This window comes from Odocoileus virginianus, chromosome 28, assembly GCF_023699985.2.
Source record: "Odocoileus virginianus isolate 20LAN1187 ecotype Illinois chromosome 28, Ovbor_1.2, whole genome shotgun sequence".
In the NCBI taxonomy this organism is placed as follows: domain Eukaryota; kingdom Metazoa; phylum Chordata; class Mammalia; order Artiodactyla; family Cervidae; genus Odocoileus; species Odocoileus virginianus.
Window position 1 is genome coordinate 25278473 of NC_069701.1, and position 22789 is coordinate 25301261.

Here is a 22789-nt window from a genome sequence, read left to right on the forward strand (position 1 = left end):
GGTATTTGGAAACATGACAGGTGTGGAGTAACAGGGACAGTAGTTAGAATTTGAATAACTTTACTTCCTCTTTGTGCATCTTTCCCAGTTGTCCAGTGAACCTCACTCCGTCTGACTCCACTTTCCTATGCCATTTCACCACTAGCCTTTCTGACATCTTGCAACGTAGCAGCAGAAATTTCGGGGGAAGGCGGACATGCGAGTTTCAAGCGGGGTGCAGGGGTCCTGCCCCACCACCTGGAGAATAGTATGGGGAGAGGGTGATGGGGGAGAAGAGGTAGGACTCTCGAATCAGTGAGGAGATTCCTGCCGCTTAGAGTCTCCCACGCCGCTGCTGCCTCAGCAGAGGTCCGCCTAACATTCTAATATTCACCACAGAAGCGCCAGTGCCGGATTTCTAACGCCTGGCGCGCACCCGAGGCCGGGTGGAGGACAGCTACCGCCCGCCCCCTCCTCCCCGGACCACGCCCCCCAGCCCTGACTCCTCCCACCTCCCCGGAGCTAGGGCGCCTGCGCGCGGCGGGAGGTGGTTCTCGCCCCGCCCCCACGCCCCGCCCGGCCGCAGGAAAGCCCATTGGCCGCTGCGTGGGGCCGCGTGCTGCCTCGCGCCTGTGACTGTCGCACGTGCTGGGGCCGGAAGCAGCCGTCCCAGCGATGGCGTCGTTACTCTGGGGAGGCGACGCGGGGGCCGCGGAGAGCGAGCGGCTGAACGGCCACGTAACCGCCACTGAGCCGGGGAGGGCCAGCGGGTGGGAGCTAGAACAGCACTCTCGGAGGGCAGTGTGCTGGGGAGGGGAAGGGGGAGCCCCGGTAGCGTTTGGGGTGTCAGGTGGTAGAGAGGAGCTGTGGCAAGGACTTGAAGAGGGCCACCGGAAGGGAGACTCCGAGTGGAACAAGACCTTGGGTTGGAAAGGGCAGAATGAAGACTCCTGCGCCGGGAGGGAACGGAGCTGGTGGCCCCAAGTAGGCCCCGAATTTTCTTTTCTCCCAGTTTGACCACTGAGCCTCCGCTAGCCTTCATCTTCAGCTTAGCTGCCTACACGCTTTCCTGTCTACTTTCCTTTGCTTGTCCTGTGACCCCCAAGGACCGTCCCATTTAGACCAGAGGCTTAGAAAGAGGAATTTCACATGCAGGGGCAGCGGAAAGTCTCCTTCCAATCTTAGGGTAATTCATACAGGAGACCAGTTCCTCAAAGGAATCCATTTATACATAACATTGCAAGAGAAACAGTATTGAGAGGGGGAATCTTCCCTTTCTTCCTTCCAGTCTGTTAGGGGGCAGCACTGGGCTGCTTGATGGTTTCCTAACTAATATTGATTGAAATTTGTATCTTTCAATAGTTTTCAAACCTCATCCACTCCCAGAACCTTCTGGGTATCAAGAGTGCTACCATCCCAAACATAGGTGAGTGCTGTTAAAGGAGACTGGGCTCAGTTCCTTGAAAAAGTGTTCTTTTCCTCTTATCCCAACGTTGGCTCCCTTAAAACTCAGGGCCCTCCACTGCCTTCCCAGTCTTTTTACCCTCTTCTCTACTGCTTGACCCTTTGTGCCCACTGTAGAGTCAGCAAGAGAAACTGGGATGATACGCTAGACGTTTCTGCTTGGCATTTATCTTTACGGTTTTTTTTCTCACATCCTTTTAGATGGTTCTGTTGATAGGATCGAAGAAGATGATGAAGATGATGTAGGTAGGAAATAAATCCATTTGTGGGTATTTACTGGCATTCTGGTTCATGTACTTCACAATGTGAATGAATAATATCTTAAGTGGAAAAGAACTATCTTTGCTTCTGTTTTCTTTATGAATAGTGAATGTCAGAAAAAACACTAACTTTGGAGTGGGGATTACCTCTTTAGAGGAAAATTGAAGCAGAATATGTAGGAATGGGTTAAGATTTTTCAGCTGACAAGGACAAAGTAGGTGTGGTGGCAGTAGATGTAGGCTTGCTTGAAGATAGAGTCTGGTTTAGGGCAGAGTCTCAGAAACAGAATTCTCAGTGCTGTGTCATTCTTTCTAGAACCTTCTTTTACAGGAAAAATGACAGCAGGAGCAGTTGCTTGATATACAGTTACTGAATGGAAGGAAGCAACTTGTTAGATGTCATTCGGGAGGCTTGACTTTTCCCCTGCAACATCCCCTTCTTTATCCTTGCTTTTCTAGTGGATTTGGCAGCTAATTCACTCTTAAACAAGTTAATCCGGCAGTCCTTAGTAGAATCGAGTCACCGGGTTGAAGTCTTACAAAAGGATCCCAGCTCTCCACTCTACTCAGTGAAAACATTTGAAGAACTGCGGCTGTGAGTATTTGTGCCTTAAGTGTGGGAAAATGCCAGAAAGTGTAGCACAGAATAAACTAATCTGCTAATAATAAACCTGTCAGATTCTCCTTCATGTTCTAATAATCAGCATTCAACTGAGATGAGGACGTTTTGCATAGAAATAAAGTACAGCTCAAAGAGGAACACGAGGGCTATCTGAGTTATACAATGACTTGAGAATCTTTCTGATGGTAAAATTTTTAACCTTGCTGTGCTCTGGGGGATAGCTAAGCCAGACACAGCCACATTGCTACTCTCCATGGCAGAATACAGGGCTTGCCTGGTGGCTCAGTGGTAAAGAATCCGCCTCTCAATGCAGGAGACACAGGTTTAATCCCTGGGCTGGGAAGATCCCCTGGAGAAGGACATGGCAATCCTCTCCAGTATTCTTGCCTGGGAAATCCCATGGACAGAGGAGCCTGATGGGCTGCAGTCCAGTCCGTGGGGCCGCAAAAGAGTTGGACTTGGCTTAGACACTGAACAGCAATAATGATACCAGAATACAGATAGCAGGAAATTTGGTGGCCCAAATAGCCCTTGAGATAAGTTACAAACTTTTACCCCTTAACTTTTTGTCTCAAATGGTATGTAAATAACTTTCTCAAATTGGTTTGTATTTCCTAGGGATTTACCAAGTGGCATTAAGGAAATGTATTTTAACAGGGAGAATTACTGATGTGGAGAAATCCAAAATCCTAATGCCCTGTTTCTAAATGGGGAGACGCTTACCTATGATGAAAAGTTGGCTGCTAGTAATCTACCAGTTCAATTACCAATTAAACAGATCCAAACTGTGCATGTCACTGTAGTGGAAGTATTCCAGCCTACTTCACTTTATTCTCTTCTGAATACTGGTCATGAGACCTGCCCTCCCCCACCCCCAGGAAAGAGGCATTTAAAATACCAGCTTAGAAGAATGAGCTAATATTGTATCTTCTTCTCCTAGATAGAACTAATATAAGAGTCACCTGAATGAAATTTTGTCTTCTCTGAAAATTGCAGTTAAAACAGAAGTTTGTCATTGATTAAAAAGAAATGATAAATATCACTTAGTTTTCTTCTTGTGTGGAAACCAAAACTCTCCTGGAAAATTGTAGTTCTCTCCGCTGAGTTTTCCCGTTTTTTTCCTCTTGATTCAAGAGAGAGTTCACCTTAAGGTGCTTGGTCTAAGCTAATAACATAACTTATTGCTTTAGTGCTCCAAATGTACAGGCATGATTCTATATGTTTGAGAGTTGAGATTTAGATATATTATTAATACATTTCATACCCAGTTGCAAAGTGGCCTAATTTAGAAATGCACTTTTCATGTTTGTCTTTCTGAGGCTCCCGATGCATCATAGCCTTCAAGTATTTGATGTCTTTTTTTGACAGCAAGGAAGAGTTACTAAAAGGGATCTATGCGATGGGATTTAATAGACCATCCAAAATTCAAGAGATGGCTCTCCCGATGATGCTGGCACATCCGTGAGTTTCCAGGGAAATAGTGTTACAACTTGGTTATTTTTGGCCTCAACTTGGTTGATGCCCAGCGTCTCCTCTTTCCTACAGACCCCAGAACCTCATAGCCCAGAGCCAGTCTGGAACAGGAAAGACAGCTGCTTTTGTCTTGGCAATGCTCAGCAGAGTTAATGCCTTGAAATTGTTTCCACAGGTAAGGAAAGGCTGAGAGAGATAGGAATGCTTGCAGTGCCAGTGGTGTTTTAGTAATGGGCAGTAGTGCTCCCATGGTGTGATGGTATTTAGAATAGATGTTCTTTCTTAAAATCATAGGATTATAGGCAGCGGTACAGTGTAGTGACTGAGAGCACAGTCTTCATAGTTTGACTGGTTCCAATACCAGCCTCTCTACTTACCAGCTGAAAACCTTAGGAGAGTTAGTGAATCTTTTGGAGTACATTTTCTTGTTAATAAAAGTAACATCTATAAAGGTGTGGATCACAGTTGTCCACTTTGCCCTTGAACCCTGACACCAAGCGCGGTGCTTGCCCTGTAGAAACCACTCTTTAAACATTGGATGAATGGGTATCTGCCTCATAGGATTGTCATGCAGATTGAGTGAAATAATGCACATTTTTAGCACTATGCTCAACATACAGTGAGCATTCAGTAGTGATGGCTATAAGGCTGTAGATGACCCAGTCCCTCCTACTTAACGCAGAAGGAAACAGCCTTGGAGAGGGAGAGGTGGCCTGTGAGGGCACAGTTGTCGGAGAGTGGCTGAGCAGGGGCTGGAACAGGAGACGCAGGCTCAGTCCCTGGGTCGAGAAGATCCCCTGGAGAAGGAAATGGCAATCCACTCCGGGATTTTTGCCTTGGAAGTCCCATGGGCAGAGGAGCCTGGTGGGCTCCAGTCCATGAGGCCAGAAAGAATCCTACCTGACGGAGCACCCCGACATGACGAGCAGACACGAATGTGGCTGCTTTACAGAGTCACGTTCGTTTCTGCTCTAGAGCAAAGGGAACCAGCCACACGTGTACATCCAGCCCCTCTCATCTGGATTCCTTCCCGTGTAGGCGACCACAGCGCGCCGAGCTCCCTGAGCTATGTAGTGGGTTCTCATTAGTTATCTGTTTCATACGTAATATCACTATCCCGCCACAAATTGTCATTGTATTTCAGAATTGCATAATGGCCCTTATGAATCTTTCTCCTCCCCCCTTATCTTTCTGCCAGTGCCTCTGCTTGGCTCCTACTTATGAACTGGCTCTGCAAACTGGCCGTGTGGTCGAACGGATGGGGAAATTCTGTGTGGATGTTCAAGTGATGTATGCCATTCGAGGGAATCGAAGTATGTACCAGCGAGCCAGTCCTGGCTGATATATACCTGTATATATTTAAGTCAACTATTTTATTTATTTTTAGCCACCTTTTAGGAGAAGGCAGTGGCCACCCACTCCAGTACTCTTGCCTGGAAAATCCCATGGACGGAGGAGTCTGGTAGGCTTGCCGTCTATGGGGTTGCACAGAGATGGACACGACTGAAGCGACTTAGCAGCAACAGAAGCAGCCAAATTTTAAATTTCATTTTTTCTTTTGGCTGAGCCCCATGACATGTGGGATCTTAGTTCTGTGACAGGGATCACACCTGCACTGCCTGCAGTGAAGTCTTAATGACTGGGCTGCCAGGGAAGTTACCCTGGCTCATATTTTAGATCCTGACTCCACCAACAATCATGGTATATTAATACCTTCTCTGCTTTCCCACCTCTAAAATGAGGACGTAATTGGCACCTGTATCAGAGTTATTAACTGGAATTTAATGAAATGATAGAGATGAAGCACTGTGTACACCTCCAGCAGGTAATAAAGATCCAGTACATGTTAGCTGGTCACTCCCACAGCCAGAACAACATCTCAGTGCTTTTCCTGTTCTCTTCTCTGAGGTCACTTGTTTAGTACAGAACAGCTATTATTGTTTTACTTCTTCATGAAAGTGCTACATGCATATAGTTTTTAAAAAGTCTTTAAAACACAGAAAAGTCAAAAGTAAAAGTATCAGTTGTTCTTTCTCAACTTTCAAAAACCTATTTGCGAAGTCAACTATGATTTTGTTATCAAATCTGTCAGCTTTTTTGTTTTTGAGTGTTGACAAAAAATGGGAGCTTTTGTTTTCATACGGTTCAAAATCTTACGCATCTTAAACATCTTTTTGTGTCAGTGTGTATAGCCCCACATCCTCCATTGGACCAGCTGAATAATATTCCATCATTTTTTTCATGGGACCTCTTGATGGACAGTGTGGTGGTTTTCCGTTTGGGGAGGGTCTGTAGGCCTTTCACTGCGGTGCCACTTTCCTGTAGGACCATGGAGATGTTTCTGGCCGGCTTTTTAAATGACTGTGAGGCAGAATCAGTTACTCAGGACTGTTACCATTACTGTAAACCAAGAAACTCAGGGACTTCCCCTAAAACTCTGTAAAATCAGAAACCACAATGACCTTCAGGGTTTGCCCTTGGGGAACCAATAGGAAATGTGTTGCCTGACTCAGAATTCCAGACGGTTAGAGTGGTTTCCAGCTTAGAAGGCCTTCCAACCCTTTTCTCCCTAGTTCCCAGAGACACGGACGTCACCAAACAGATTGTAATTGGCACTCCTGGGACTGTCCTGGATTGGTGTTTCAAGCGAAAATTAATTGATTTGACTAAGATTCGTGTGTTTGTGCTGGATGAAGCCGATGTGATGATCGACACGCAGGGATTCGCAGACCAAAGCATTCGTATTCAAAGGTAACCTTCACATCCATCCTTTTCTTCCTGGGTCGTCTGTCCAGATAAGGGGTTTCATTTGTCCACTGCTCTTCATTGCCTTTACTGCTTATTCCCCACTTCCTTCTCCTTTAAAGCAGATTGGGTTTTCATGATTTTCAAGAGCTCAGTGAGCTTTCGACCTCCTGTAATTTCCCACTTCATCTTGTAATCTTGGTTTACTCTTGTGCTCTAGGCTCACAGATGGAATCCATATAGTGGGTCTGCACCAGATTTTGCCAATAATCCTTATATTTGAGCAAAATTCTAAAGAGAATTTATTAAAACCCCATAGTGCTATTGTAAAGATGCAGTAACCTGGGGTCATCAGCCTAATGGTCTAGTCCTGACCTTGCCTGTAAGTTGTCAAGTAAATCTTGTCATTTTGCTAGGCCTCTCTCCCAGGATCACCATGGGGCTTAAAATGTCAGGTTATCAGGCCTAACCTGAACCTTACGGCATCAGAATTTCTGGGAGCGGGCCTCTCTGTGGCACTTAGTTTTAAAGTATTTATGGTGATGGTGGTGTGGTCACTAAGTCGTGTCCGACTCTCGCGATCCTCTGGACTGCAGCCTGTCAGGCTTCTCTGTCCGTGAGGTTTCCCAGGCAGGAATACTAGAGTGGGCTGCCGTTTCCTTCTCCAGGGGATCTTCCCGACCCAGGAATCGAACCCGGGTCTCCTGCATAGCAGGCAGATTCTTTCCCAACTGAGCTACAAGGGACTGTATTAAATTCAAATAGGATATTGAAAGACTAATAATGAAAACCAGTAATCCCATGCCCCCAAACCCTAGAGAACACTGTCCGTTTTGGCATTAACTGTCATATCTTTAAATAACAAGCTCGCATTGCTGCTTCTCATTGTATATTGTCTCTTCTGAGGTGGCTCAGTGGTAAGAATCTGCCAGTGTAAGAGACTCGGATCGAACCCTGGGTTGGGAAAATCCCCTGGAGAAGGAAATGGCAACCCACTCCAGTATTCTTGCCTGGGAAATGCTATGGACAGAGAAGCCTGGTGGCTACAGTTCATGGAGTTGCAAAGAGTTGGACGTGACTGAGCAGCTAAACAACAGCTGACTTCCCATCAGAGAAAGTGGGAATTTAGTCCTTCTCTACCACCCCCACGCTCACTTTCCTGTCCCCTCCATGGCCTTTTGGTGGTTGTGTCATAAGAGTTTGGTTATGTTAATGGTTAGTATTAATAATTATCACAACACGAGTATTGTTAACTGTGGAGCTTTGAATTATTATAATGTGGATCATTGAATTATTATATATGTGGGTTGTTGTTTTATTTTGGCTGCACTGGGTCTTTATTGAATTTCATGGACTTTCTCTAGTTGCACTACATCTGCCCCAGGGCTTGCAGGCTCAGTAGTTGTGGCTTATGGGTTGTGGGATCTTAGTTCCCTGACCAGGGATCGATCCGTTGTCCCTCACGTTGCAAGGCAGATTCTTAACCACTGGACCACAAGGAGGTCTCTAATTATGTTTTTTTGTGTGTAACTTTTCCCCCTAAAGTTGCCTGTTTTCCTCTTTTGGCTACTACCGTTATGTAGGAACCTTCAATTTTTTCCCTACCTGTTTCATCAGAGGTGTCATATGTCAGTGATATCTCTAGATAGTCAGTTTCATCTTACAACTCCATTGGTTTCTTTTTTCCCGGACGCTTTCCCACACACGCTGTCTCTGGTTCTGGCCTGGACTGGCTGCACGCCTGCAGCCACAGTCATGTCACAGTCCCCCCTGTCCTCGTTTGGAGCTGTGAGTCTCCTGTGCTATGGGTCCTGTTTGTTGGTTTACTGAATGCGCTTGGACATACAGTCCAGTGACTTCCTGCAAAAGGAGGTGGAGGAAGTCCATTTTCTAGCCCCTGCATGTCTGAAAATGTTTTCATTGTGCCTGTAAATTTGATCTCTGAGTTGACTTTTCCTGGATGTGGAATCTTATCCTAGAAAGCTTTCTCCCTATAAATTCAGAAACAGTGTTAAAAACAGAAAAATGGTGTTTGTTTTGTTTGTTTGTTTTTTGTTTTTTTTTTACTATAGTTAATACTCTGTTTCTGATGTTGCTACCGGAAAGTTTAATGTCATCCTTATCGCCAGATTTTTCTCTGTGACGTTCTTTCTTCTCCAGAAGATTTTGGAATCTTTTTATCCACAGTATCATGAGACTTCTCGGCTTGGTTCATATTTTTTTTCTTCATTGTACTACACACATGGCACGTGCTTTTCATTTCCAGAATTTGTGTTCAGATCAGATCTTACGTTACTTCTTTCCCTACAGTGACCAACTTTTTAGGAAGCCAACCCAGTCCACAGCAGGGAAATACACACACACACATATATCATGTATATATAATAATATAATGCAGAAGAACTAATCATGCACATGTGTCATTACTTTACATAAAAATTTGTAAAATATATGTTTATTTGAAATTATATATCATTATCTACTTTTCTGTTTAAACAAAACAAACTGTCAAACTAAACTGTGGCAATTGGTAGTAATTCATAGGAGAATTAGTTAAATATGCATGAGAAAAATACACTAATGTTCGATCTCTGATACAGCAATTTAATCTTTTAAAACATGATTGGATGCTTCAGTTTTGAAGGCTGTGCTGTTGTATATATTTTTTTCTTTTTGACTGTACCACACAGCTTGTGGGAGTTTAGTTCCCTCACCGGGAATCAATCCTGGCCCTTGGCAGTGAGACCACAGAGTCCTACCCACTGGACCGCCAGGGAAGTTCCTACTGTATATTCTTAAAATACAGAATTACAGAACTTTTTGTAAAGAGGCTGTAAATCCATTAGAACTGATTACACCTACTACCTGTATTTAATGACAGACATAGTAATGACACTTCGCTTTGTGTCTGACAGTGCTGTAGGATGTTTCTCTTTTCCAGTGTCCTTGGGACTCCTTGCAACCTTCTCCGTTTGTATGTGGCAGTAACACAGAGTATAGTCAGATGTAAAATTCACTTTGATTTGCAGCTCTGCCGTCAGTAAGCCCACACTGATTCTTTTTTAAAACCTTTGGAGTGTAGTGCACACGCACAGTCCCTTCACAACGCTGTGTTGCTTTCTGCTCTAGAGCATAGTGAATCAGTTATACACAGGGCCACTCTCCTTTAGAGCTTTTTCAGTGTATGTCATTACAGAGTTTTGAGAATGAAGGTTGATATGTCTCTCGTAGCTCAGTCGGTAAAGAGTCTGCCTGCAGCGCAGGAGACCCGGGTTCGATCCCTGGGTCGGGAAGATCCCCGGGAGAAGGAACTGGCAAGCGACTCCAGTATTCTTGCCTGGAGAATCCCATGGACCGAGGAGCCTGGCAGGATACAGTCCATGGGGTCGCAAGAGTCGGACATGACTTCGTGACTAAACCAAAACCCTGTGTTATTAACAATCCAGAGAGGGTCCTGGGTGTGAAACACGAAATGACTAGGTGGTGAGGGAAGAGCTCTGGAGATGGTGCCATTGAGAGAAAGAAGGACGAATGTTTGTTCAGTGTGGAATAGTGGATGGGAAGGATGTGCAGAGATCCAAAGGCAAGTTAAAAGGGTATGTTTATTCAAGGAAATCAAGGAAGAAGAGGGCTGCAGATTAATGAGATGAGAAACCAGGGAGACTGACTTCCTTTAGTTGCTATGGGAAGAACAGTTTAGAGAAGAAGTGAGAACACTGATTAGGAGGTGCATGGCGTGTAGTGTTTAGTATTAGAGTTTCAGTAGTAAAGACAGAAAAATGGAAGCATCTGAGATACACTTTGAGTGAAAAGGTACTGACCTGCTAGGAGGGAGAGAGGACTGAATATCAAAGACTCCCAAGTACTTGCTATATGCCACTGGGTAGAAGTATCTCTACTCACTGAGGGATCCTCGACGTGTGGCATGAAAAAGGGAGATGATTCAACTCACACATATTACATCTGAGAGGTAAGTGAGCCGTTCGTGTAAAGATGGCAAAAGGGCCGTAAATATGTGACTGCATAGCTCAGGAGAAAAGGCTGAGAAGTCACATTAAAGCAGGGGGAGGGGTGCATGTGGAAGATGTGATGTGTTTCTGTGTCTGACTAGGCTAGGCAGTGTCCAGCTAGCTGATAAAATGTTACTTCGGGGTTCATTTGCGAGGATGTTTTCAGAAAAGCTTAGCATTTGAGTCAGTAGACTGGGTAAAGAAGATCACTTTCACCAATGAGGGTGGGCATCATCTAATCCACTGAACAGAACAGAAATGTGGAAGAAGGGCAGATGTGCTCTCTGCTTGAGCCAGGGCAGGCACCCAGAATCCTGGTTCTCAGGCCTTTGGACTCAGACTGAATTTACCAGACTTTCCTGGTCCTCCAGCTTGCAGACAGTTGACTGTGGGACCTCTGGGTGTCCATAATCATGTTAACCATTTCAGTCAACCACTCAATCAATCAATCATCAATCCTACTGAATCTGTATTTCTAATACAAATTTTGGTTCTGAGAATGGTTCTGCTTAGTCGCTCAGTCGTGTCCCACTCTTTGTGATCCCATGGACTGCGTCTGCTAGGTTCCTCTGTCCGTGGAGATTCTCGAGGCAAGAATACTAGAGAGGGTTGTCATGCCCTTCTCGAGGGGATATTTCCAACCCAGGAATCGAACCCAGGTCTCCCACACAGCAGGCAGATTCTTTACCAGCTGAGCTACCAGGGAAGCCCGAGAATGGTTTTAGAGGAAGAGAATTTTAAAGATGAGTTTTCTGAATCAGTTCTGGGGCGTCTGAATTGGCTCTCTAATTTGATTAGATTTAAAGATACTAATGACTATTTCTAGTAGTATAGATAGCAGTGACAGTCCATGCCAAGATCTGGAAATAGAGATAAGCAGTGTATCTCCACCCAATACTCCTAATCAGCCACTTTCAAGAAACAAGAATCAGATGACTGTGTCTTTATACTTTAAAACTTTTATGTGGAGATCTAACAATTAAGATTACCTAGTTACTCCCCGTGTCAGACAATGTGGTAAGAGGATGACTTCGGGGATTTGAAATTTCCAGCTCAAGGACCACATAAATGACTGGAAGCTTCTGCGTGTGCCATGCAGACCTTTAGCTTCTCCTGGAGCTAAGGGCTGAAATTGCTGAAAACCAAACACAGAACCTCATACTGTGTATCTACAATTAGAAAAGAATAGGACACTGTAAGATGGGATGATAAATGTAGCAATGCGGAGCCTCTAAATTATGGAGTCTCCTTTGCTGGTGGAAGTCTTCCCATCCCCATAATAATTTAATTCGACCATACTTAATTTCATTATACACATAGCTTTGATAGTTGCGGTAAATAATACCAAATATGAGACATGTATGCATATACTGCCCTTAAAGAGCTGAATCTTCTTGGGAGGATAAGAAATACATACTTGGAAAAGTAATTAGAATAAAAAGCATGGTATGAGTATCAGGACTTAGGATGTAAATAAGAATGATTGGGAATAACATACTTGAGTTGGCCCTTTAAATAGATTTAAAATGAAAGGATTTGAGAACTGAAAGCAATTAACATATCTAATGTAATTCCATTTAATAACTGAGAAAACAAACACAGAGAAACTGACTTGTCCCAATTATGATAGCAGCTTACTGGGAACAGAACTCTGGTCTCCTGATTCCTGACTCTTCGCTGTTTCCTTTGCAACCACTGCCTTGGTGACTGCTAAAAAAAAAGGAGAGAAAGAGAGGTGAGCAAAGAAGGCCCTGTATAAGCACTCGGAGAAATGTACATCCTTGTCTTACATACATATGGATGATGATATCATCCATATCATCAGCATCCTTCACTGCTGATATGTGAATACTCAGTGAGTAGACTGGTGAAGGGCTCCTATTATGAAGTATCAAAAAGTAAGACTAGAATGGAATGAGCACCTTGGGATGAAAAAATAAGATTAAACCAAAGAAAATATTAACAGTCTCAGTCTAGGTATTTTAGATGTTAAATAAGAAATAAAAGCAAGTGCTTTATGAATTTCAAAACAGGTCAGATTCCAAAGGCTGAAAGTAATCAGGGCTGGCTTAGTGGAAGGGATAAATTGGAGATGAACATTCAAGAGTTATAGGATTTGAGAGAAGAGGATAATTTAGATAAGGTAAGGAAATCCTAGGACCTGGAAGATCAGGCTGAAAAGGCATGATGGCTCAAGATGATGCAGAGTAAGGAAATCCAAAGTTAAACAAACCAAGTAGCTTTGAGGAGAGTGAAGAAAGAAGACCAACTAGAAGCTTGAGTAGAGGGTACTTGGGAAATAGGCTCAATGGTGCAGAGTCCCAGGAAGGCTGACTGTACTCTGACAGAGACCACTGCAGGTGCTTAAGCAGAATAACCTGGTTAACGTTTTAGACTCATATGGCAATGACATACAGGATGGACTGAGCCAAGAGAATAAAAGGGAAGGCCAAGAGCTATTTTTCTAATAAGAATAATATGGAATTTTATAGACTAAAGAATACTATACAATATTTATATACAGTGAGCTATGATTGCATAGACACTATGCTAGCTTTTCTCATTTGATTCTCCTAAAACCATATGAAGGAAGTCAAATTATCATCTCCCTCTCCATCTACTGTGCTATACAGTGGGTCCTTATTAGTTATCTGTTCTATACACACACACACACACACACACACACACACACATATATATGTGTATATATATATATATATACACATATATATATATATATATATTATGAGAAGCCCACAGTGATTTTTGGTATCAGTCCAGTGAGATATCCTCTGAACAAAAGTGTCCAAGCATAGAATACTTAGGAGCTAGCAGCAGTGATTTTTAGACCTATAAGAATTTCCAGCTCCCTCGGAATGTTCTTCCACTGCATCCGCACACTCGTTTTGGTAGACCAACTGTTTGTCATTCAGATCCTTTGCATCCATAAATCCATTGTCTGGGTCATCCATGCCTAAAATGTCCATCATTTTCAAACACCCCAAAGTCTGTTAGATCTCATCATAAGTGAAAGCTCTCCTGCTCAGGGAAAAAGATTATAAACCACAGAAGTGACTTAAACTTGTGAAATTCAAAGATGGATTCCTTACAAATTTAGTAAAGAAACGAGAAAGTCCTCAACTTGGCTGGACTTCAGAAGCATTTTATTTCTATAAAAGGAAAAATAAGTTATTTATTGCTGCAAGTTTTTTTTCCTTTTGAACTATTTATTTTGTTTTGCAGTATAGCCAGTGAACAATATTGTGATAGTTTCAGGTGAACAGCCAAGGGACTCAGTTCAGTTCAGTCGCTCAATCGTGTCCGACTCTTTGTGACCCCATGGACTGCAGCATGCCAGGCTTCGTGCCTATCACCAACTTCCAGAGCTTACTCAGACTCATGTCTATAGAGTCGGTGATGCCATCCAACCATCTCATCCTCTGTCATCCCCTTCTGCCTTCAGTCTTTCGCAGCATCAGAGTCTTTTCCAAGGAGTCAGTTCTTCTCATCAGGTGGCCAAAGTATGAACTGGTTGGATCTCCTTGCAGTCCAAGGGACTCTCTCTTTTTTTTTTTTTTTAATAGGCTAATTACTTTACATCATTACAGTAGTTTTTGTCATACATTGAAATGAATCAGCCATGGATTTACATGTATTCCCCATCCCAGTCCCCCCTCCCACCTCCCTCTCCACCCTCAAAAATCTTCTTCAACACCACAGTTCAAAAGCAGCAATTCTTGAGTGCTCAGCTTTCTTTATGGTCCAACTCTCACATCCATACTTGACTCCTGGAAAAACCATAGCTTTGACTAGACAGACCTTTGTTGGCAAAGTAATGTCTTTGCTTTTTAATATACAGGTATTCATTTTCCTCCAAACCTCCCTCCCATCCAGGCTGCTGCATAACATTGAGCAGAGTTCCATGTGCTATACACTAGGTCTTGTTAGTTCCCCATTTTAAATATTTGCTGTGAGTTTTTGTTGCAGCCTTTACAGAACACCAGACAACTTGGGTGCAGTCAGTATATGACATCTTCATTGCGACTTCACTTTCTGCATTGGAGAAGGAAATGGCAACCCACTCCAGTGTTCTTCCCCGGAGAATCCCAAGGACGGAGGAGCCTGGTGGACTGCGATCTATGGGGTCGCACAGAGTTGTACACAACTGAAGTGACTTAGCAGCAGCAGCAGCATTGGTCATCAGACCGTTTTGGAGATACAGTGTGTTAATTGTGTTTTACTATAATCTCTTTCTCATCCTTAATTTATTTCTAGATTAGAGATGGACATTGTTTTTGTCTCAAGCTTTGAAAATAGACTAACATTTTAAATCCTTTCACTGGCCAGCTACAATGGCTGGCATCCTGTAGACACATGCCCAAGGGAGCATGCTGCTTCCGTTTCTTCACAGAAAGAAATCTTATTAAAAAAAAAAAAGATAAATCTTATAAGGCTTCTGCAAGTTTGACCTAACAAAGAGCCCCAGAACTTTGGTAGTGAACAGCTCAGTATCACAGGGAAGCAAATTGTATGCCTTTTTTTTTAATTTTTTTTTTTTTTTTTATGTTTTGATGTATGCCTTTTTAGTAGTGTTGTATACAAAGGCTGCAGACATTTAGCTGGTAAGAGCTGTTCGTGTTCTTTGGTAAGGAGTTCACAGGTTGAATGGAATCTGCCAGAATTTATATTTGCTCTGTCTGCTGCTCCTGCTGGGGGTTGAACAGAGGCTGGTTTGTGTTTGAATACAACGTCTAGCAACCTTTTGTTTTATATTTTCTGTGTTGTATAAAAACTTCATAGAAGTCAAGATGTTTTTAAGACTCCAGTTTGGTTAGTTTTTCCTTCCTTTTGTTTAAAATAAATTAAACCACAGCACTGTCCAAAAGAAATACAATGCAAGCCACATGTGTAATTTAAAATTTTCTAATAGCCTCATTAAAAAAAAGAAACAGGTGAAATTCATGTTATGAAAAAAATCATTTAATTTGACATATCAAAATGAGTGTCTTAACAAGTAACCAGCATTTTATCAGTATAAAAGTTATTAATGAAATAGTTTGCTTTTTTTGCATACTAAGTCTTCAAAATCTAGTGTGTTCTACAGAACAGCCCATGTTTCTTTCCCTTAGATAATTTGTATAAATTTACTTGGAAGGAAATGGCCTGGGCCTTGGGGTACCAGTCCTGGGGCCGTCTTTTTTCAGATGAAAGATTGTAGTAGAACAGAGGGCCAATGCAGATTCTCCTCCAGTCTCTTCTCAGTCCCCCACCCCCTGCCAGTCCTTCCTCTGAATTCTCTGGTCTCACAGGTCTTGGACCTCCCAGGTTCTGAGACATCCACTGCCTTTCCATCAGCATTTCGCTCTGTAGCACACGTATCTTAGCTTCACCCACCTTCTCCGTTGTCATGCTTTTCCATCTTGCAAAATTATATTGAAATGTCTCTTCCACCCATTTGTCTTCTTGGATTGTTCACGTCTTGTGAGTTCATATCTTCATCCCTGTATAATCACAAGAGTGTGATGTGGGACGCTGAGAACGTAACACATGTAGTCAGTTTCCCACAGTCAACCCGAAATCAGTCCAGCTGTGTGAGAAGCTCCTGGGACTCAGGTCCCAGGCTTGAAATAATGTCTGGGGCTGAGCTGTGCGAACTCCCGTCTCCTTTTAGCACCAAGGACTTTTCCTCTTCAGTGCTCTGTTGTCTTCTCAAAGGCAGTGCTTTCTCTCTGGTCTCTCTTCTGTGTTTCTGAAAACTAACTTTTTAATTGATGTTTAACATATGTAGAGAGAAATACCCAAATCGTACGTGTACACTGGGTGAATTATCACAGAGAGGCTATGCTCATGGGACAGTGGATCCAATCAAGACTGAGATCTTTCTCAGTTGTGCTCCAGAAAGTGCCCTGCAGGCCCTCTCCTGTCACCAGCCCTCTCTCCTCCTCAGACTTAGCTCTGTCCTAACTGCTGACTCTGTGGGTTTGTCTTCACTATTTTTGAACTGGGGTATCAATTGTCCTGTGTTCAGTGTGGGTTTAGTTTGCATTTTCCATGCAGCAGCCTCTTCCCCTCCTGCACCCCTTTTATTTATATCCAGGTCTTCCCATTCCACATAGACTTCACGTGACTGTTCTTTCCCGCTCAGCAGATAGAACATCTGCCGTTGGGTGATGAGCCTCTGTGGCCTTCATCTGCATGGAGCTCATGTGAGATGATTGCCATAAACGGCCCCTGGACTGACACCCTAGGCTCCATAAGCCATCTCTCCTAAGGAGAAGACAGGCTTGAAAACCCCCAAGCCCTTCAGATCTCTTAGCTGACCTTCACTCTGGAGCCCCATGTGCAGTTTATGCATTTCCCCAAACCCTGGGTGGGAAGGAGGAGCTGACACGTGGCACTCTGCAGCAGGTGTGGTTTTTGTGTCCACAACGCCCTTCACGGTGACCCTGGAGCAGGAGCAGGGGCGTGGGGGGCAGCTGATGACCGTGGGCATCCGGTGCTGGAAGCTGCCCTCTGGAGTGGGACAGGCCTGGCAGTTGGGTGATGCCCTTTTCCCTTCTCTCTCCCAGAGCTTTACCCAACGAGTGCCAGATGCTCTTATTTTCAGCGACCTTTGAAGACTCTGTGTGGCAGTTTGCCGAGCGGATCATTCCTGACCCCAATGTTATCAAGTTACGAAAAGAGGAGCTGACCCTGAACAATATCCAACAGTACTACGTGTTGTGTGGGAACAGGAAAGACAAGTACCAGGCTCTCTGCAACATTTACGGCGGCATCACCATAGGCCAGGCCATCATTTTCTGCCAGGTAACTCCACTGGGACTTGCCTTCCTCGTGCCCAGACTTCCGAGCAGTTGGGGGCAGGGGACAGTCAGGTGACTGAGAGCCAGAGAGCCGGGCCCTGTGTTCCACACTGTTTATTCATGATGTCATTCAATTTTCAGAGCAACTTTGAATAGAGATTACTTGTATTTTATGGGTGACACTGAAGTAATGGAATAGGAGGACTTCAATATGACATGAAACAGAGGGCCTCCTCCTTTTATGTTTATTTAAAAAATTTTTTCTTTTTTGGCTATGCCATGCAACTTGCAGGATCTCAGTTCCCTGACCAGGGATTGAACCTGGGCCATGGCATTGAAAGCCCAGAATCCTAACCACTGGAATTAGGATCAGGGCCTCCAGGGAACTCCCCAGGCATCCTTCTTTTAGAGGGACTGCTTCTAACATGTCCCCATTCAGATCGATGTTTACTGTGGTATTTTCACAGATACCCTTTATCAGGTTAAGAATGTTCTCTTCATTTCCAAACTTACTATGAGCAAGGCAGCCACTCAGTTACTCACTGTTGATAGCCCCTTATTTTTCTTTTCATATTTACTTTTTCTCTCTGACATTGTTCGTGTTCCTGTTCTTGATTGTATTTTTTCACCACTACATGAACAGTGTCAGCTCCATGAGAGCAAAGTCTGTTCCACATACCTCCATGCCCCCATCCTGGAAGAGCCCCACCCAGCAGTGGCTGGCCTTGGAAACACACCTGTAAAGGAAAGTGCAGCCCTGCCACAGACTGGCCATGTAACCCTGGGCAGATCACTTAATGGTTTTACGTTTTAGGTTAATTTTTTAGTTTTTTCAAATGAGCTTAGACACCTACTTCATCAGATCATTATGAAAGCAGATGAGCGTGATGTAAGTAAAGGCTTTTGCAAGGTGCCTGGCACACACAACAACTTAATCATCACTGTTGTCGTTCAGTCACTGAGTCGCATCTGAGTCTTTGCAGACCTGGACTGTAGCCTGCCAGGCTCATTTATCCATGAAATTTCTCAGGCAAGAATAGTGGAATGGATTGCCATTTCTTTCTCCAGGGGTCTTCCTGACCAAGGGATCAAACCCACATCTCCTGCTCTCTCGCATTGACAGGTGGATCCTTTACCACTGAGCCCGTCATCATTGTTAGGTTACCTCATTTTATCATCTGACCACCACAAGAGGTGGACAGAGCATTTTATTCTCTGTTTCAGGACTGAGAAGCAGAGCTCTGACAGGTTGAGAGGGTGTGCCCCTTAGAGGCCCGGGGGCAGGAGAACTCCCTGCCACATTCACAGGTCTCTCTAGGCCTGAAAGGAAAGGGGAGCAAAACCCCACTGCAGCCCCGGTGTCCCCAGCTCCCATGCCCTGCAGACATGAGCACTGCACACACGGTGAGGCTGCTTCAACTTGGATGTGATGCTGGGCTTTGATTTTCCTGCAGACTCGTCGAAATGCCAAATGGTTGACTGTGGAGATGATGCAAGATGGCCACCAGGTGTCTCTGCTGAGCGGAGAGCTAACTGTGGATCAGCGAGCTTCCATCATCCAGAGGTTTCGGGACGGGAAGGAGAAAGTCCTTATAACCACCAACGTCTGCGCTCGAGGTGTGTATGTGTGTATTTAAAGTCAAGTTTATTGAGGTTATCATTTACCTGTGATAAAATTCACTCTTTTTAAGGATGTGGTTCAGTGAGTTTTGACAAACATATGTAGTCATGTACCCATCACTATAATCAAAATGCAGAACAACTCCATCTCCCCTCAAAATTTCTCTGTGCTCATTTGCAATCAGTCTCTGAAACTAATGGCCCCTTACCACTACTGAACCAGATCTCTGCCTCTGTATTTTTGTCTCTTCCAGAATGCCATGTAAGTTAAATCACTCAGTTGGTAGCCTCAGTGTCTTATTTATTTCTCTTGACATCATACTTTGGAATTCATCAGTGTTGTTACATGTATCAGTAGGTCATTCCTTTTCATTGCTGAGTAGTATTCCATTGAATGGGTGTACCGATTCACCCATTGATGGACATTTGGATTGCTTACAGCTCAGGGCTGTTTTGACTGAAACTGTAATAAACATTCATGTATAGGGCTCATGCAGACGTACATCTTCTTTTCTCTTGGGTAAATACCTAGGAGTAAGATTTCTCAGTCATAGGTCAGTGTATATTCAGCTTTAGAGGCAACTGCAGAACTGTTTTCCAGAGTAGCCATGCCGTTTTGCATTTCTACCAGCAGTACAGGAGGGTTCTAGTTGTTCTCCATCCCTGTCAGTAAGTGGTTCTGACACTTTTTCATCTCAACTTTTCCAGGAGATGTATGTGGTGTCTTGTGTTTCTTACTTGTTTTCCCTAATGGCTAATGATGTTGGTCATCTCTGAGGTGTTTTTAACTTTAAAACTGTTGACTGCTGGGAAAAAAAAACCTTTGTTTTTTTTTTTCAAGCAAAGGGTCTTCCTGCTTTCCTCACTTCCCCATTGTATCCTTGCCTATACCACATACTCAAACCCTGTTTCCTAGTTTATTACTGGTTCACCCGACAGAACTGAGGACCTGCCATGAGGGCTGAGCCTGGCATTTTGGAGGAATAGCCTGAAAAAGGGCCTTCCATTCGGGAACACACCACCTCCTGGCCCTCTAGACCAGCGCTATCCAGTAGAAATGCTTGCACTGATAGAAATCTCCCATTTTCTGCTGTCCAAGCCATAGATAGTAGCTTTTGAGCACTGGGAGTGTGGCTAGTGTGGCTGAGGAACTGGATTTTTATTGTGAATTAATTTAAATAGCCTTGTAAAGCTAATGGTTACCATACTATACAGCACATCTGGAGAACCCAGAGGAAAGGGGGCCCAGATAGCTCCAGAGTCAAAGCACAGTGCAGGGAGGACAAGGATCACGAGCCAGACAGCTTGGTAGTGCTGGGCGTGGAGGTCCCAGGCGAGCCCAGAAGTCTTCCTGGAAACATTAGGTGTGAGAGGTATGGATGGAGGGAGAGAACCCTTGAAGTCTTGATTTGTTTGTACTTTATCCTGTATGGTTTGGGCAGCCAAGTTCTAAACACAAGTGCTCTGGACATTGCTGTGGCAACCATGGTGAGGGTTAGAGGAGTAGGATATGAGGACTGGGGAACCAGTCCAGAAATTATTATAGCAGTTGAGGCCATGGATAAAATTGATGAGATCATTGGCTGTGGAATGGGGCGGAGCTGGGACCCTGATGGGGAAGAGAACCTGCAGGGGACTTAGCACAGCGGGAGCAGAGAGAGGGGGCTCTTTGGCTCGGTGAGAGCCTGCACCCCCCGCCACACACACACACACACACACACACACACTTTGTACATAGTTAAACCTCTCTAGAGTTCACTTCTACTGACACTCTTAACCTAGCATCGTAGACATACATACTTACAAACAAATGTATGTCAAAGCAGACTTGATTCTAGACTGTCTGTGAAATGAGAATCCCCTCAGCAAATGTGGTTTTTGGATAGCTGGGTCTTCAGGTGTCCTTCCTCTCCCAGGGATTGATGTGAAGCAGATCACGATCGTCGTGAACTTTGACCTCCCTGTGAACCAAGCAGAGGAGCCGGACTATGAGACCTACCTCCACCGCATTGGGCGCACGGGCCGCTTCGGGAAAAAAGGCCTTGCCTTCAACATGATCGAGGTGGATAAGCTGCCTCTACTGATGAAGATCCAGGACCACTTCAGTGAGTGGCACCCTTCACAATCAGAGCTGTGGACCTGCCCACATTGACAGTGACCATGTGTCGTCAGTGGGCCTCAGGCTCGGGGTTCATGATATAACAGGATGGGGGTGGGAACCAGACAGTAGGAGGTGTCCACTTCTCAGTGTCAGAGCTCCTAACCTGAGACAGGGGTAGAGAAAGACCTGAAAACCAAGTGGAGTTAATATGAGCTCAGATTTCTATTTTATTGCTCGTTGTGGGATCTGAAGCAGATTTCACATCCATAAAGAACCACCGTAAGTGATGAGATCCTGTAAGATTATATTGTGTCCCCAGCTTCCTTTTTTGTCTACATTTTCCTCTTCCCTGTTGTCCCAGTGACCAACTTGGGCAATCCTAAATCCTGAGTCTTGCTGCTTTCCTCCAGCCCTTCTTCGCCTCATCTAAACAAGACAGGCTCTGATAACCTGCTGGGAAGATGGCTGGGGAGCAGGCAAAGAGGAACCCTCACAGGACTCCAAACGTTATCTTTCACCTTTAGGACAGTGGTACTTATCCTCCGTGGGAAGCAAAGTGTACTGTCCCTGGGGGAGTGCACATAGGCACAGATGTGGACTTTGAAATATAATGTTAAAAGGTTTGCCTACTGACCCGTCAAGGGAAGTTGGTTAAGCGCTCCTCTGTTAGAATAACAGAGCAGGGATGGGTGTGGAGAGAGACCCACTGAGGTTGCCATTGCCGTGGTGATCAGTGCTCCCTGTTGCCGTCCAGCAACGCCCCCCCAGGCATGTACACACCCACTTCACCCCCTGAACTCGGCCTGGCCCCTTCCCCGGCTCCCCTCACTGAGCTCTGCCCTTTTTTTCTGCCCCAAGGTATATAGACATGTATGTTTTCTTGTCTGGTGCATTTGATGCTGTTGTGGTTGGTGTGAATTGGTTATTTGGAAACCTGCCCGTCCTCACCTAATCTAGAAAATGTTCCTATCTTGAGGATTTCCATATGAGGTGTCACTGTCTTCAGAAATGTAGTTGAATGGAGTGAAATTTCATTTGGGCCCTGGGATAAGACTGTTCCATTCTCTTTTGCTCTTTTAGACAGCAGTATTAAGCAACTCGACCCTGAAGACATGGATGAAATTGAAAAGATCGAATATTGAAGAAATAACTTTATCATTTAGCTGTATTTTGGTTTATGTGAGACTGTAGGTTTTGAAGGTAATTTTTTATGTTGAGCCTTTTTCAACATGAAGCTGTTACATATGGCAAAATAAATGTCATGGTAGCCTTGGTTTTAAGACCTGAGGTTTTTTTTGAACCAAATTGATGTGAAGCAGTTGATTCTTTTGAATAAAAAAGTGAAAAAAAAAAAGTGAGATAATTTCTTACTCCAGTCTCTTCACAGATAAACATCTTTGCAGGGCTGCTGGATGTTGTGGGATTTAGTTCGTATAAAGCACCTGAGTCGGTCATACCACCTGTGAACAGCTCAGGGCGCCACGAGATGGCAGTAGAATGTCACTGTTTTGGCATTTGAGTGGTTGACAAGCGCACCTCCCACCCCGGGGTCTCGCCCCCACCCCATCCACTGTGCACACAGCCCCAGGCACAGACACACACTGTTCCCTGTGAGTAGAGGGTAAAATCTTTACAAAGTAAAACAGTTTGAAAGAGAGAACGTTTTGCTTCTTTTTTAATGTTTCAACTGACATAGAGAATTTCAAAATATT

General features: G+C 44.2%; 1 protein-coding gene across 4 annotated transcripts; it reads left to right on the top strand.

Annotated features, from left to right (window-relative positions):
* The first annotated feature begins 559 nt into the window (after window positions 1-559).
* Window positions 560-22357, top strand: DDX25 (DEAD-box helicase 25). 4 transcript variants are annotated; one of them, XM_070457360.1, is made up of 12 exons: window positions 561-717; window positions 1342-1405; window positions 1645-1689; window positions 2163-2298; window positions 3694-3786; window positions 3871-3973; window positions 4997-5111; window positions 6372-6549; window positions 17123-17360; window positions 18811-18973; window positions 20893-21081; window positions 22158-22357. In XM_070457360.1, the coding sequence occupies exons 1-12, from the start codon at window positions 655-657 to the stop codon at window positions 22217-22219; spliced, it is 1449 nt and encodes a 482-aa protein (XP_070313461.1). In that variant the 5' UTR covers window positions 561-654; the 3' UTR covers window positions 22220-22357. The 4 variants fall into 4 exon arrangements, with proteins under 4 accessions (XP_070313462.1, XP_070313461.1, XP_070313463.1 ...); XM_070457362.1 differs by lacking the exon at window positions 561-717 and adding an exon at window positions 755-963; XM_070457361.1 differs by lacking the exon at window positions 1645-1689 and having other exon boundaries at window positions 560-717.
* The last annotated feature ends 432 nt before the right edge of the window (window positions 22358-22789 follow it).